Raw genomic sequence first — 17,007 nt, 5'->3', positions numbered from 1 at the left:
CAAATTAAACCAAACTTGGCCACAATCATCACTGGGGTATCTAGTTTAAAAATTGTGTCCGGTGACCTGGTCAACCAACCAAGATGGCCGCCATGGCTAAAAATAGAACATAGGGGTAAAATGCAGTTTTTGGCTTATAAAATAAAAACCAAAGCATTTAGAGCAAATCTGACATGGGGTTCAATTGTTAATCAGGTCAAGTTCTATCTGCCCTGAAAATTTCAGATGAATCGAACAACCCGTTGTTGGGTTGCTGCCCCTGAATTGGAAATTTTAAGGAAATTTTGCTGTTTTTGTTATTATCTTGAATAATATTATAGATAGAGATAAACTGTAAACAGCAATAATGTTCAGCAAAATAAGATTTACAAATAAGTCAACACGACCGAAATTGTCAGTTGACCCCTTTAGGAGTTATTGCCCTTTATAGTCAATTTTTAACCATTTTTAGCTCACCTGGCCCGAAGGGCCAAGTGAGCTTTTCCCATCACTTTGCGTCCGTCGTCCGTCGTCGTTGTTAACTTTTACAAAAATCTTCTCCTCTGAAACTACTAGGCCAAATTAAACCAAACTTGGCCACAATCATCATTGGGGTATCTAGTTTAAAAAATGTGTGGCGTGACCCGGCCAACCAACCAAGACTAAAAATAGAACATAGGGGTAAAATGCAGTTTTTGGCTTATAACTCAAAAACCAAAGCATTTAGAGCAAATCTGACATGGGGTGAAATTGTTTATCAGGTCAAGATCTATCTACCCTGAAATTTTCAGATGAATCACACAACCTGTTGTTGGGTTGCTGCCCCTGAATTAGAATTATCTTGAATATTAATAATATTATAGATAGAGATAAACTGTATACAGCAATAATGTTCAGCAAAGTAAGATTTACAAATAAGTCAACGTGACCGAAATGGTCAGTTGACCCCTTTAGGAGTTATTGCCCTTTATAGTAAATTTTAAACCATTTTTCGTAAATCTTAGTTATCATTTACAAAAATCTTCTCCTCTGAAACTATTGGGCCAAATTAATCCAAACTTGGCCACAATCATCTTTGGGGTCTACCTGTCCTGAAATTTTCAGCAGAATTGGGTAACTGATTTTCAGGTAAAATGCCCCTGAATTGATGATTTTAAAGAAATTTTGCAGTTTTTGGTTATTATCTTGAATATTATTATAGATACAGATAAACTGTTAAAAGCAAAAATGTTAAGCAAAGTAAGATCCACAAATAAGTCAATTTGACCAAAATTGTCAATTGACCCCTTCAGGAGTTATTGCCCTTTAAAGACTTTTTTCACAATTTGTTCATCATGTTGACTTACTTTAAAAAATCTTCTCCTTTGAAACTGCTGTATCAATTTCAGCCAAACTTAGGCTAAATGAGTTTCAGAGTATCTAGTATAAATTTATATTTTATTTCCTTGTATGTCAAGAAACATAGCTCCTATGGCTAATTTAGAACATAGGAGAAAATGATTTTTTTTTTTTGCTTTTGAAGAAAATAGGACGATTCAAAGAACATTTAAATAAATTGAAAAGCCAAAATAATCATTGATGAGAGATTTAACCAAAAAAATTAAGGTGAGCGATTCAGGCTCTTGAGAGCCTCTTGTTCGTAAATCTAGTAATCTTTTACAAAAATCTTCTCCTCTGAAACTACTGGGCCAAATTAAAGCAAACTTGGCCACAATCATCATTTGGGTATCTAGTTTAAAAATTGTGTCCAGTGACCCGGTGAACTAACCAAGATGGCCACCATGGCTAAAAATAGATAATAGGGGTAAATTGCAGTTTTTGGCTTATAACTAAAAAATTAAAGCATTTAGAGAAAATCTGACATGGGGTTAAATTGTTTATCAGGTCAAGATCTGCCCTGAAAATTTCAGATGAATGGAACAACCAGTTGTTAGGTTGTTGCCTCTAAATTGGTAATTTTAAGGAAATTTTGCTGTATTTGGTTATTATCTTATCAAATGATAATATATAATATTATAGATAGAGATAAACAGTAAACAGCAATAATGTTCAGCAAAGTAAGATCTACAAATAAGTCAACACGACTGATATGGTCAGTTGACCCCTTTAGGAGTTATTGCCCTTTATAGTCAATTTTTTACATTTTTCATTAATTTTTATAGATTTTTAGAAAATATTTTTCACTGTAATTACTGGGCCAAGTTCATTATAGATAGAGATAATTGTAGCAACAAGAATGTTCAGTAAAGTAAGATCTAGAAACACATCACCATCATCAAAACACAATTTTGTTATGAATTTATCTGTGTCCATTGTTTAATATGCACATAGACTAAGGTGAGCGACACAGGCTCTTGAAAGCCTCTAGTTTACTTCCTCACCATGCTGAAAACTTATGGTCAGGTTACACTAGCCATTAGATGATATTAAGGGCATACGATAAAGTTACAGGGGAGGTTATGACGTTGTTAACGTAAAGTGTTATTTTCGCGACGTCAAACCAAGGCTTCCAAAACGGTCATATATTCCGGACATGACCGAAACTTTTATAAAAAGTCCGGCTGCTCTCAGCCTCAAACGGTCAATAGAATTGGTTTGCCACTTTTTGTTATTCAAGGCATTTTTCATAAAACGGTCATTTCAATTTTGACCAACTATCGATCATTAAAAATGTCTGTTTGGGTTTTGGACATGTCCGCTTGGGCATACTATCTCACAAAGATATTTCGGTCATAATTGGGTTTTTTACAACAGATGCAGCATATTTAAGATGCTTTGAAGTGTCTCAGTTAGTCTAATTCTCTAAGCTTGGTCTTTAGCTTGTGTACATCAATAAAAAGTAGAAAAAACATGTTTTCTTTTATTTAAATAACAACAAGCTGTCAAACAAGTATCCCTTCAATAAGTTATATTGAAGCCATAAATCATTCACTGATTACAGGTTTGTTACCTTTGATGAGGTGTTCTTTATCAATAGAACTAATGATGCATAACAATGTACATAAAGGTGATCAGGTAACGAGGTCAAATATGTAAGCGTGTACGGAACAACATCCTATTTAATTACACTTTATAGATATTATTTTAAATGAGCATTCAGTTTATCAAAGTTTCCTGATATTTAAGAGTTATTCTTCAAATAAGTATATTTATAAATGAATAAGTATGATATCAGATATATATTATTTATTTAACACTGTACATCGTGTTAAATACTGGGGTACTCTAAAGGGGAAAATTAATTGTAATATATAGTAAAAACATCAAGAATAGCTTTGCTTGGGTATACCAAGCTGACTTGTCCTATAAATAAGAGGGGCGTCGAAAATGTAAATATTACTATTCTTGTTTTCATATTAAAAAAATATTTTTACAATTGAAATCATAAAGAATAATATCCAATCATGACTATCTCCGACTCTTATAAACACTTTTTCTGAAATTGAACTTTATAAATCTGCCGTCATGGGCAAATGTGTACAAAGAAAAATGTTATCACTGTTCAGTAGAATTTACATGGTTTAAAACAATATCCTTCATTGGGCCTCCTCAATGTTATCTCTAAATACCGCATCAGTTGTAAAAGTCATGTGGTCAAGTAATCAATACACAAAAAGAAAAGTATCACTTGTATCAAGTTGTACTACAATTAAAGCCAGTTGTCATCAACAGTTTCAAATAAGATGGCCTTAATTAACAAAGTGTGAAGTACTCACAGAGAGAAGATAGATTATTTAAACAAAAACAAAAACATGAGAAAAGTCAGGTACTCAGAAGCTGACTGATGCAATGATGGTTCCTGTATTACGATAAACACAGAAAAATGACACAATACCGAGGATAATATTTTTTTAATTTTTAGAATGAAGAAAACAAAACAGGTTTTAATAATTAATTACATATAACACTTCTAATTACTTAAACACATATATCTATGCATCCTCTCAGTTACATTTAAGTATCCAGCTGATCATTGACCGTCAAAAATATTCTTTGTTAAATGTCCGGCTGTCGTCAGGAAATTTTGGAAGCCTTGCGTCAAACTGTGACATATCAGGAAAAGATGCATTTTTCGACTGATTTTTATCATTCAAACTGATTTAGTTTGAAATCGAGTGCATGGACCCCTATTTTTTAAAACAACATTTTGTTTCCTTTTGCAGGGAGATTATGTGGACCAAATTTTATAAAACTGTAAATAGTGCAATTTTTTTTAATTTTGATAAATAATACAGCAAAAAATTATGTTTTTTCTCAATTCATGACCATTTGATAAGTATGAGTTATTTGTGAATAAAAAATGCATAAATTTTTAGAATACTTATAAAAATCAGATATTACAAATTATTTAACCGAAAACAATTTGTATTTATCTTTTAAAACAAAAAAGTTATGTCTTTCTTTGAAAGAGAAAATACGACCACAAATCCAAATTTGAGTAAATAAACAAAATTTCAACCTCATTTAACAAAAAAATTGCACATGAAGGTATATTTTTTATTCCATATTTGATTTAATCAGGCAAAAAATAGCCTATATGGAAATTTTTATCAAACTTTAAATACAGGATCAAAACTGTATCGTATGCCCTTAAACAATATTTTAATGTAAAAATATCTATATTTCATTTTGTTGCTAGCATTGTAATGGAGGTACTGGCCATGTCTGTACACCAATTCTGAAGGGATTAATGAAGTTCCGACATGCAGAGGAAGAATTTTTAAGATCAGCTTGTAAAAATGGCATGCAGATTGTTGGTAATCGTTGTCCTGAAGTATGTGCAGACTTCTTTGGACCATTGTTGGATTGGTATATTGAAGAACCATCCATGGATTTGATGCGTATGTATTTCTAAATGATAACTGTTCATTTTATGTATTTATGGAACTAAATATATTAAGATGTTTCTAGATATCAATCAGGAATATACAGCCAACAGTTATCTGAAACACAAAAATTTACCAAAGACGCAATGAGCTCAATGAAGTTGTCAACTGTGTCTTGTGAAAAATATGCTTTTGAAAAGATTGTTTTATGGTCAAGCCAAGCATGAGAAGAAAAGACAGATTAATGTGAATGTCGTTATTTATACCTAATATTTATAAGCAATATATATTTATGGGTATAAAAAATTTACAGTTACATATTTACAGTAGATATTCATAACTTTGAAGCAATTTTGTATTGAAATATATTTTGTGAAATTCATGGCAGAAGCCTGCAATAATAATTATGTAACCCTCTTGATAATTATAACACTCATTGAATCAATGAAAATATTTTTTAAAAATATCCCTCATGATTTCTGTGAAAATTCTAAAGCTAATGGGGTTCTTTTTTCAGAGATATTTCATAGAATTATTGAGATTAATCCTGATGCCTTGAAAAATAGAATGGATGAATTCCTTGATTCTTGTAAAGAGGACAAAGGAACATACAACATGCAGATTCAAGTATTTTATGGTCTGTCTAATAAACACCCAGAGGTTTGTTCAGATGTTATTATTGATGAATATGAAGAAGTCTTTAAAAAAGCTATTATTAATGTATTAGTATGATAATTAATCCCCCCCCCCCAAAAAAAAAAAAAAAACACAAAAAAACACAAAAAAACTGCAGAAATTCATCCAACAAATAAAGACAATTATGTAAATTGTTTTTTATGATTGCTGTATAATTTCTTCATTTTTTTTCAATGTCCAATTTTGATAAAAGTGTATATGTGTTATAAGTTACAGGGCTTAGTTTTATGACTGGTCTCTGTTGTCAATTTAATTCAACTTGTACAAGTAAGATCATCTGTAATATATTTTCTTTTATAATATAATTTTTGCAATTGACATTTTAGCTAATATAGATAGGGATGCCTTTTCTATATGTAATGTATGCCCTTATTTGTGATAAGATGATATAACAATAAATCTTTCATTAGTCTTGCTTTTATTACATATTAAAATTTGGTAAGACACATAAGAATATCAGTAAGTTTGCACTCTGACATTTGTTGCCAAGGGAACTAACTGGAATTATTTTTAATTGAAAACTATCTATTGGAATTAATTAATTTTCATGTTATTTTCTCAATATTTTGTTGATTAAGTGTTTAATTTACTTAAAAAGATAACCCATTATGTACAAGTTTAAAATATAAAAGCACATGATGTTTAAGATAAAGTTTGAAAAACAATAAGAGATGAGATGTTTAAACTTGACTATTGTATCTTATCCTTTATATGTTTTAAAAGTGACTTCATGCTCAAACATTTTTTTTACAACAGATGATAACAGATAAAGTGGTGGAAGTCATGATGGATAATCATTATGGTGATGGGAATATCAGAATACAGGTCTTGATGGCTATAGAGAAAGCTACAAAAGTTAACACTAAAGTGTTTGAGAAATATATGGACAAACTAATGGCAGAGGACACCAAGCCATTAGAACAGCATTTTGTTAATGGTATCCTAGTAAATGTTGCAAAAACCATTGAGGTATGTCTTTTATATATATATATCATATACCACATATAACATTGTCAGTGCTATTTTGCAATCACTTTTATTTATATCATCTCAATATGGTCCATCACAAAAATATTTTCTGCTCTCTAACTTTTAACCCCATTGAAAAAATCTTATTTTGATATTATTTCAAGAGTTGATTGAGCATTATTTTTCTTTATTTTAAACCTGCTAATCTTGCTACACAGCTACTTTTGCATAGGTACTATTTCTGTACTAAAAATTTGTAGTACTGGAAATCTACTTTTAATATTCAGTACTATTTTTTTACTCTAAAATTATTGTAATATTTAGGTACCTGTATCTTACAGTATTTGTACTTGAAATTTAAGTACTACAGATTTTTGGTTACTACTGTTACATTTTCAGCATTTTGAAAGTTTTTCTATTTCAATTCCTTAAAGTTATGATTTTCAAACATGGAATATTGTATTATTTCTGTACCAAAATATTTAGTACAAATCAACTACTGTAAAATACAAGTACCTAAATATTACACTAGTTTTAAAGTAAAGAAATAGTACTAAATATTAAAAGTAAATTTCCAGTAGTGCATTTTTTTAGTACAGAAATAGTACCTATGCAAAAGTAGCTGTGTAGGGGACACAGCCATGCAATTTCTTATGAATTCCCCAAATTAAACAAAAATGTATAAAAATGACAGATGTATTATACATTTTCAGATAATGTTTTTGATAGTATGGAATATTTCTAAAATTGCTCGTTTCATATATGTTTTTACAGAGGTTCAGAAATCCAGTGTTCAAGTACCTGCTGGGTGTACTGAAGGTAGCAAAAGATGACACTCAGATTTCAAGTACATTAACAGGTCTACGAGATTTATGTGGTATATATGGACCTGGAATGTTTGGACCACACAAAGAATATCTTGTAGAAAGAAGAGATACTGAAGAAAAAACAAATATTAAGGGACAGTTGTCTGCATTGGTAGACCAGATAGAAGGAAGAAGGTATTTAAAATACATTAGAAAATTTGGTACTGTGATGATTCAATTAAATATAATTACAGGAGCATATCTAGAATTTAAAAATGATTGAAGCATTTTCAGGATGGATTCATTTAATGAGAGTGCCACAGGTTAATCAGCTGGTCGCCTATAGTAATTAGCTTTTCCATGGATACATGGGTTGGTGGGTCTGTCACATAATTTTTTCTGCTCTAACTTTAAAATGCATTTGAATTGGGTTATGAAACTTGGCACAGATATTCACCACTGTTAGAAGTTGAATCTTGTAGAAGATTGAAAATAATACTATAAAAGTCATTTTCATCACAATTTGCCCATTTATTCAAATGGACGTTCTATGATGACCCCAACACTGTCCTTAGTTAATTTATATAAAACATTTTGTATCAACATAAAGTTTGCATATTTTTATTTTTAAGTTTGGAAACAGTAGTCCAAGATGTGAAAGAAACTAAGGATAATGTTGAACAATTAGACCAAAGAGTGACCGGTACAAATGTGGCTGTAGTAGGGCTGACCACTCGAGTGGACATACATGATGAAAACATTGAGGAGTTAGGTGAGGGGCTTGATACTGTCACTCAGAGGGTTGACTTTGCTGAGAAAGATATTGAGAAGACTAAAATCAAAGTGGAAGAAGTTGATATGAAGGTATTTATATTTGTGCTTTTAAAACTCATTTCCTGGACACTATACTGTTATTTTTATAAAGAATGAAACTGTAAACTTTTATTGTTATGATTCAAATGATAAGGCAGCTGTAAAATTCAATTTGTAGTTTTATACAAGGAAATGTGTCTAAGTTTTCTATCTATGAATTCGAAGGAATCAATGCCCTTTACCGTCAGACATCAAACAGTCATTTATAACTTACTTAGCTTCAAATTGGTTAAAAATTTACCATGTTTCCTCTAAATATCATTATCATGATTCGATCAGAGGTCTAAAAAAATTAAAGATACCGTTTTATTTCGCTAAAATCTGACTTGATTTGTCAAAATCAGTTGATTTTTTTCGTCTTAATAAAAGTGTACATTTCATTTTCGTGCACCAAAAATTACCTTCAACTTCAATTTACAAGAATTTTTATGAAGGTACTCCCTATTTGACCCTCATCTATTTTCATCATGTCCATGTCATTTGATATGTTAGAACCATTTTCGTCAATAGATGGCATTTTTCATATCATCCTTTATCATTGCTATACATCTCAGGCAAAAGGGTAATATCTGTTTTGAATAGAATACAGGTTGAGGAATGCTAAATACTGAATAGAAACAAAAGGATAAATACTCTACTTATGAAAAAATTATAGTAGCCAACATTTTTGGTTTGAAATAATAGTGTGAAGGTAAAAAGTATGGACCACGTACAGCACATATAGCGCCTATACAGTATAAAATTGTGTATATATCTAAATATTTTTTCAGACAATGACCAATGCACCACGATGGTCAAGAGATTTAACAAAAATAATGAATCCACAAACAGAACATGATTGGAGATTAATGGCCCAACGTCTTGGTTACGGTAACGATGACATCAGAGCATGGGCATCACAACATGATCCTTGTATGGCTGTTCTCAGTGAATGGTACGCTACACACAAAACAAGGGAGGCAAACTATGCTGTCTTAACAGCACTACAGGAAATGAACAGAATGGATGGTGCTGCTATTGTAGAGAATGCTATGAAAGCTGTAGGTAAGGGAAGTCATCATACTTTGGTACACAAACTATGCTGTCTTAACAGCACTACAGGAAATAAACCGAATGGATGGTGCTGCTATTGTGGAGAAAGCTATGAAAGCTGTTGGTAAGGGAAGTAACTCATACTTTGGTACACAAACTATGCTGTCTTCACAGTGCTACAGGAAATAAACCGAATGGATGGTGCTGCTATTGTGGAGAATGCTATGAAAGCTGTAGGTAAGGGAAGTAACTCATACTTTGGTACACAAACTATGCTGTCTTAACAGCACTACAGGAAATAAACAGAATGGATGGTGCTGCTATTGTGGAGAATGCTATGAAAGCTGTAGGTAAGGGAAGTAACTCATACTTTGGTACACAAACTATGCTGTCTTAACAGCACTACAGGAAATGAACAAAATGGATGGTGCTGCTATTGTGGAGAAAGCTATGAAAGCTGTAGGTAAGGGAAGTAACTCATGAACAATATAACTAAATACCATGTGTGTCAGTATGTGGCAAAGTCATTACGGAAAATGCTATGAAGTAAGGCAAATAACACAGTTCATAGATGAGAGGCAGGTATTTGCAGTATTTATTTGATCAAAATAATGCGACCAAAAAAAAATTGAATCATCATTACTTGTCAAATTTCCAGTGACAAATATTTTTCATGTATATTCAAAACAAGAACAAAGTGGCAAGGTTGATTCTGTGAAGTTGATCCACCAAGATAAGTGAATAAATTTGTCCTATATGAATAAATATAGTGATGAAAAGATTTTAACATTTATTTTCAGTTGATGTTGTAGAAGATGAGGAAGTAGAGTACACCTCCCCTCCTGCAGTGTTCCTTAGTTACCAGTGGGGTCATCAGGAGGAGGTCAAACTAATCCATAACCACCTACAAATGGCCGGATATGAATGTTGGATGGACATTGGTCAAATGGGGGGAGGAGATAAATTATTTGAAAAAATTGACAATGGCATCAGAGGAGCAAAAGTCATCATTTGTTGTGTGTCAGAAAAATACGCCAAGTCTCCAAATTGTAATAGAGAGGTACATAAAAAAAACAAGGAACACAGTGTATAAGAGTTTCTTTTTTATGCTGTTGCGATTTACCACAAAATCAGATCAAGTTCAAATTAAGGCAGCATCACTTTTACAGTTCTTGAGTTATGTCCCTTTATAACATTTTATGCAAATGGGGGCATCCATCATCTGTGTCCCATGGACACGTTCTCCATTTATTTGCTGAAATTTTCACATTACTTTTTAATATCTCTGTGATAACATTTTATTTATGAACTGAATCTTTTTTTCAAACTAGAAAATAGATTATGCAATGTGGTATTGCATTTCTTTGTTGCAATATTTTTAATTCCTTAATTTGTATTTAGCATTAATTCTCTGCATAATTTGTAGAATGCAAGAATGTAAAGTTGGCTTAACGTTTTAATTATGTTGTGTTGTAAAAAGAACAGTAAGCTTCTCAATGATCAAAATTGGTGTTTGTCAAATTGCTATATAACCAGTGTAATTTTTCTGACAAAACAGTTGGTTCAAATTTTTTAAAATTTTTATATTTTTGTTAAGTGTCAAAGTAAAATATTTGACAAATTTTATGAAAATTAAACGAGCCAAATTAATTTTAGTGAAAGTGTTGGGTACCACCTTAAAGGAACTTTCAGCTCTTCAAAAGAACATATTGAATACTAAAGCTTTTGATCTTTTAGAATTTCTATGATTTCTTTCAGGTAAATTTATCAGTAAACTTAGGTAAACCAATGATACCACTGCTAATGGAGAAAATGGCTTGGCCACCTAAAGGATCTATGGGACCTATCTTCAGCGAGTATCTTTTTGTCAGATTTTTCCAAAGAGCTGGAGAAGAGACTGATGATAACAGAATTTGGCCTGTTGCCAAGTTCCAGGAAATGTTGATGCAGCTGAATTGTTATGGTATACTGCCTGATGAAACATTGATTGATGATAGTAAGTTAATTGTTTTCTCTTAGATTGTTCGAAAGAAAAAAAAACTTTTTCAACATAATTCAATAAATAAGAATAAATTTATATCAGAATTGGTAATTTAGTTTTTTTGCTGAACATCTATCGAATAATGAAGTGATCCTCATTTGTCATGGAAAAGAATTTCTGTATGATATAAGCATAAAAAGTTCTGAGCTTATGTCCTGTGTAATGAACATATATATGTAAAAAAAGGATAAGCAAGTATAAGCTAATATCTCAAGGAGTCATTGTTATGATTATTTGGAGAGCTCCAGATTATTTTACTGAACTCATTAAGTCAAAGTTTAAAAAAAAAAGGATTTTTAAAAAATAAATTGTGCAAATTGGTGAATAAGATGAGACCCAATCTATATGAAATGACAGAAATTATGTTTAAAATTAAAAAAAAAAAAAATTGAATCAAAATCCAAATCTCTTTATAATTTCCATCATTGAATGTTTAGATTAGATCATTGTAAAATAATATTAAACAGTGACAGGAGTTTTCTTTTATATCAACAGTGTACAAAGATTGGTGGATACCAGTGCAAGAGATAATAGTAATAGATAAAACAAAGAAAAAACAGAACCAATCCCAGTCCAAACAGACAGAAATCCAAGAGCAGGTACATTGTTTTCTGATTATAGTGATGCATATGAAATGAGGATCTTTTTTGGTGTTCAATTTGACTTCATAGGAAAGATTTTGATATTTTGGATCTGCTGTCAACAGATCTTGTAACTAAAATTGTAAGTTTTGATGTAATAATTCAAGACCAAATCCGTAAATCCCTTTGATAATTCTAAAATCAAGGAATAGGTCATGTTTTGCTGTTATATAAAAAAGGTCAGAGTTTTTTCTTCAGCATGGAATAAATGTTCACACTTCACTGCATGATTCTCTACCACTTGTTTGAGAAGATATTGGATAAATATACAAACTGAAAGATGAAAAGAAGAAGTTTTCTTAAGAAAACATACACACACCTGTTTTCTCTAGAAAAATCAGGAATTTAAAGCTTGGTTTAATAAACAACAAATTTCATACCCTTGAATTCCAAGTTAAGTTTTATGACCATAGGCCCTGCAGTTTAAATTTTTGAAACAAAGTTCCTGTAGTTGCCATATATTCTTAACTTCTTTGAAATCACATATTTTTCTTTATTGTTCAAAAATTTTCTTTTAAAAAAAAACCCAGTTAAATATAACAGAGATATGGAGAAGACGTTCTAAGTTGCAAAACTTGTGTCCAATCCTATTGTCAATGTTTTTTTGGACAATAAAATATGTTTAAACTAACAAAGATGTGGTTTTAAGGAAATTAATGTCATCCTCATTAAATGGTTTTACCTAGATACTATTCTAACTCTTTTTCAAAAAGACTTTAGTGATTTTATTGTAGCCTGCTTACAGCTAGCTTGAATTACAGGTATAATTTAAACCAAAGCTATAACTTTTTTATGATAATTATTTGTTTGTCTGCGTCAAACCTTCCAAGCAAAAGCAGTACATGCAAGCATTACATATAACATGGAAAAATAGTTTTACGAGTATTACTATTTTGTGTGTTTTATAGTCATTAGAACTTTATCTTCTTCTTTTTATAATAGGAAAAGAAGTGTCCAGATGTATTCATATCTTATCAATGGGGTAAACAGAAACAGATTATGGCCTTTTATCAAAGGTTGACAGGAATTGGTCTAAGTTGTTGGATGGATATCTACCAAATGGGTGGTGGAGACTCATTGTATGAGAAAATAGATTCTGGTGTGCGAGGGTGTAAAGTAGTACTAACGTGCATCACACAGAAGTATTCCCTCTCAGCAAACTGTCGAAGGGAAGTGAGTTTGGCCGATGCTTTGAAGAAGCCAATTATTCCGTTGCTATTAGAGAAAATGGACTGGCCACCTTCTGGGCCAATGAGTATGGTCTTTACTCAGCTCCTATTTATTAACTTTTATCGTGACGAAGAAGAACAAATGACATGGACTGGACCAAAATTGGATGAATTAATGGAGAAAATAGGACTGCATATTCCGATGAATTTGTCAATTGAAGAAAACAAGGATAGAGAAGTTACAAAGAACAGTCAACATTCTGATCAAGAAATTGACAATAATAAATCAGTTAATACTAATGATGAGAGAAATCTTACCAACCAGAATACAGTTCAAAGATCTGTAAGCTCAGAGAATACCAGAAGTGCAGGTAGTCCACAACTGACAAATAACAAGCCATCTTCTGTAATACCTGTGGCTGTCACCAACATGAAAGCTGAATCTTCACCAACACAACAGAAAGGTTCTCGGGAAAAAACACAATCTCAAGACAATAACAAACCACAGGAACTAAAATCTAAATCTTGTACTGTTTTATAGAATCATTATACAATTTTCATGTACAGCTTTAGATAGGCTGATAAATTTTCATTAGATTTTTAGAGGGTGTTACTGTAAACCAACTTATTATCACGCATACTTTATTTTTTATTAAACCCTTTCTATTCCATTTTAGCGCAATTTAATTTCCTGATTTTCAAATTTACTTGAAGTAGTTGAATAAGGAATTAACTTAGCTTTACATATTTGCTGTGATTTAATTTAAACATATTTATTTATAGTGGATTGGGAAACTTATATTAATCCCTTTCCACTTTGCTGGTGCTAGTGCTGCCTTGTAGCAGCATTAGCCTACTCTTTTTCGAAATCTACAAGGGTGTCTTTAATGTGCAAGAGATGTGCAAGAGATGTGACTCTCTCTTAACACGTGTCAGCCATTCATTGTCCCCTTCCAACGAACTTTCATCATTTCCTCACGACCATACACCCAATGGTGTCAAAGGAGAGCTGAAAATTCAGTCCCTGAAATTTTCATCCCGAAATGGGAATCGAACCAGGAACTTTTGTGTTAATAGTCTGATGCACTAACCACTACACCACGGCTCTCTGATTTATATTCCAGTTATTTTTCTACGGGCAAAAGTCGCGAAAAATAAGTTGGTTTACAGTAAATTATTTATCTCGAAAGCATTTTAACTGATGATGTAACGTCATGATTTTATTAACTTATAAGGTTAAAACTCTTTATCATATTCAATTTAATGGCAATATTAGATAATAATGAAATAGAATGATATTCATGAAAATGAATTTAGTTTGACAAAATTAATGGTCATAATAGACAATCTGTGCAAATATTTTAATTACTACAAATGCTGATTTTTTTTACTTGTTTTTATCATTGTTGCAATTTTATTTTGATAGGTCTCGCAAAAATTAATCTGGCATTTATTGTTGAACAATTGCAAATTTTTTTATTTATTGTTTATTATTTTCCTTTGTTTGCAGACAAATTCCTTAGTTTACCAAATTTCTGTTTCAAGTTTTTTTATAACATATTTTTAATTATTTGCAGTGATCATTAGGTCAGTTTTTGACAAAAACTTTTTGTTCAGATTCCTGAGGATACTAGTTAACATTTTTGAGTTGTTTTAACTGTAAGGATTTTATTTTTGCCTATAACTTAAAAAAAATCATAGATATATAGAAACTTCAACTAACAAAAATGGACAGTAAAACAAGATCTACCCTAATTCAACATGGCAGAAATTGTCAGATAACTCTTTTCAGGAATTTTTGCAATTACAAGATGATTTTTACCAATTTTTAGTGTTAAGCAAGTCAATATTGTTAAAATATAATAATTTATTTAATATTTTTCACAATTTCAACCATATTGTGACCTTTCTATTTTGTCTTTTTACAAGAATCTTGTTTGAGATTTGAGCTGTGCTGAGGACACAACATTTTAAAGTACATTTGCTTCTTTATTTATTTCCTGTTATACAAATACATGTTAATTTACTAACTGTGATAACTTATTACATATACATTTGTTACATTCTGTAGATGCCATATTTTATGCATGTAATAGTTAAATTTAATAAAAAAAATAATCAAGTGATGATTAATGTTATTTACAGTTCATTCCATTTTCAGCCAATTGTCATTAAATGTAACGGCTTGACTTAGTATGGGAATTAATATGCTTTAAAAAAGGCACATTAGAAATATTAAAGTCATCTTTGTTCTCGTTAGATCCTCAGAAAACAGAAAGAGCAAAATATTGCCAAAAAATGATTGTCCAATCTTACAAAATTTTAATCTATTTTGAAGCCCAATGCAGTAATTTTCTCATTTATTTATGCACAATCTAAATTTAAGTGCAAAAATCGAAGATAATTAAAGGCATCCAGATATATGGTATCATATTATTAGACAATTTGGAGCTTCTGGTATTGGATTTATGAGGTCAGATATTCAACTATTTGAAGAGTCATAGTGTTGTACAGATATGAAAATACAATGTACTGTCATTTAGATGGTTCATAAACCGGCAAAAAATTATATTTCTGAACAGTAGAACCAACACAAGACTTCTTTGAAAAAAGTGACATGTAAACAAAGGCAAACAAAACAATAATGCAATGTCTATAAAACCTGATGTGGTTCATGGATAAAATGTGGTTGTATTAAACAAGTCTTATGTGCACACATTTAATCTTCCTTCTTTCCTTTGTCTTTCTATACCTTAAGTATTCAACTGTTGACACTAATAACTAGAAATGATAGTGTCAAATGTCTTATTTATACAGGTTTATAATTTGAACATTTCATTAATCTATTTGGACTCAACCCTCATATTATTATGTCAATGGACTGTGGATGACAAGCTACAAATTATTAGTGTAAACAAGTAATAATGGGTGCCACAAGTTGACCAGGAGCAGAATCTGCGTAACCTTCCGCTATTTTTTTTTTATAAAAGATCACTTCTGGTTATTAGTGTGATTTATGTTGATCTGTCTTTAGTTTTATGTGTTGTTTTGTAACAACCAAAATATGGTTAAACTTTGTACAAGTTGAATAAATCAATTAAATTAGAAAAAAAATAATTTTAAAGTGTATAATTTGAAATAATTTCAGTCTTCATGAGCTATCACATTTATTGCCTGCTAATTATTGAACTCTTAGGCTAAGCTCTATGATTCTATAGTATAGTCTTTGCCCTCCAATCTTTTAGTTTTGAATTGAAACCTGGTTGCTTAAGTAATGCACCATAAGTGTTATTTATGCTATCAGGAATCTATACTAGATAAAGTGTTAAATACAAATCAATATATCAGTCAAGAAAATAATCCAACTACTACAAATAGAACTTTGAGAAAACTCAAAATAAATATGATTATCTCCCCTTTAACATGTTGGACAACAGTTATATTCTTTCATATGGTAAGGTTGATAATTTTAAGAGATGGGCATAATAAAAGAACATCATTTGGCAAAAAAACAATTTTTAAAAATTTTTTTGCACTCTTACAATTGATTTGTGATTAATGATTAGAGGTTTTTCAGTTGTATTGTATTCATAATTTACCAAGGATAAGGATAAACCAAAAGCCTATATTTAGTTTCTCTTTGAAACAAATGATGAATTCATTTTATTTGACAAATGTTTGTTAGAAAAAATGTTGATGGCATGCAATGATGACAAATATATTTTGAGAGTTGTTGAAATGGCCTTACAGTAATTTTCTGGAATGTTGATTTTATTCTACTAAAGTTAACAGTTATATTAAAGGAAGGAAAAGTGTTTTTTTTTCAGTTTTGTTAATGTTTTTTAAATTTTAACAACTTTATGTAAATTATCTTATGTACACAAATGTTAATGAACAAACAAATAGAAAGGCACAATTCAGGAGATTTAAGCATAAATAGTCCATGAATAAAAATCTTATCATGACCGAAGTATT

General features: G+C 30.9%; 1 protein-coding gene across 1 annotated transcript in view; it reads left to right on the top strand.

The window, feature by feature from the left end:
- LOC143073259 (uncharacterized) overlaps positions 1–15,155 on the top strand; it is a 43,102-nt gene extending 27,947 nt beyond the window's left edge. Inside the window, exons 15-24 of the mRNA XM_076248671.1 lie at positions 4,619–4,820; positions 5,323–5,465; positions 6,258–6,470; positions 7,245–7,471; positions 7,909–8,140; positions 8,920–9,193; positions 9,982–10,241; positions 10,940–11,177; positions 11,718–11,821; positions 12,806–15,155. Coding sequence (XP_076104786.1) covers positions 4,619–4,820; positions 5,323–5,465; positions 6,258–6,470; positions 7,245–7,471; positions 7,909–8,140; positions 8,920–9,193; positions 9,982–10,241; positions 10,940–11,177; positions 11,718–11,821; positions 12,806–13,573 — 2,661 coding nt within the window. The 3' untranslated portion in view covers positions 13,574–15,155. The remainder of the gene's footprint in view (positions 1–4,618; positions 4,821–5,322; positions 5,466–6,257; positions 6,471–7,244; positions 7,472–7,908; positions 8,141–8,919; positions 9,194–9,981; positions 10,242–10,939; positions 11,178–11,717; positions 11,822–12,805) is intronic.
- The last annotated feature ends 1,852 nt before the right edge of the window (positions 15,156–17,007 follow it).

This window comes from Mytilus galloprovincialis, chromosome 4 (assembly GCF_965363235.1).
Source record: "Mytilus galloprovincialis chromosome 4, xbMytGall1.hap1.1, whole genome shotgun sequence".
NCBI lineage: Eukaryota > Metazoa > Mollusca > Bivalvia > Mytilida > Mytilidae > Mytilus > Mytilus galloprovincialis.
The sequence above is the reverse complement of the archived record's forward strand: the minus strand, read 5'-3'. Positions and strand labels throughout refer to the sequence as shown.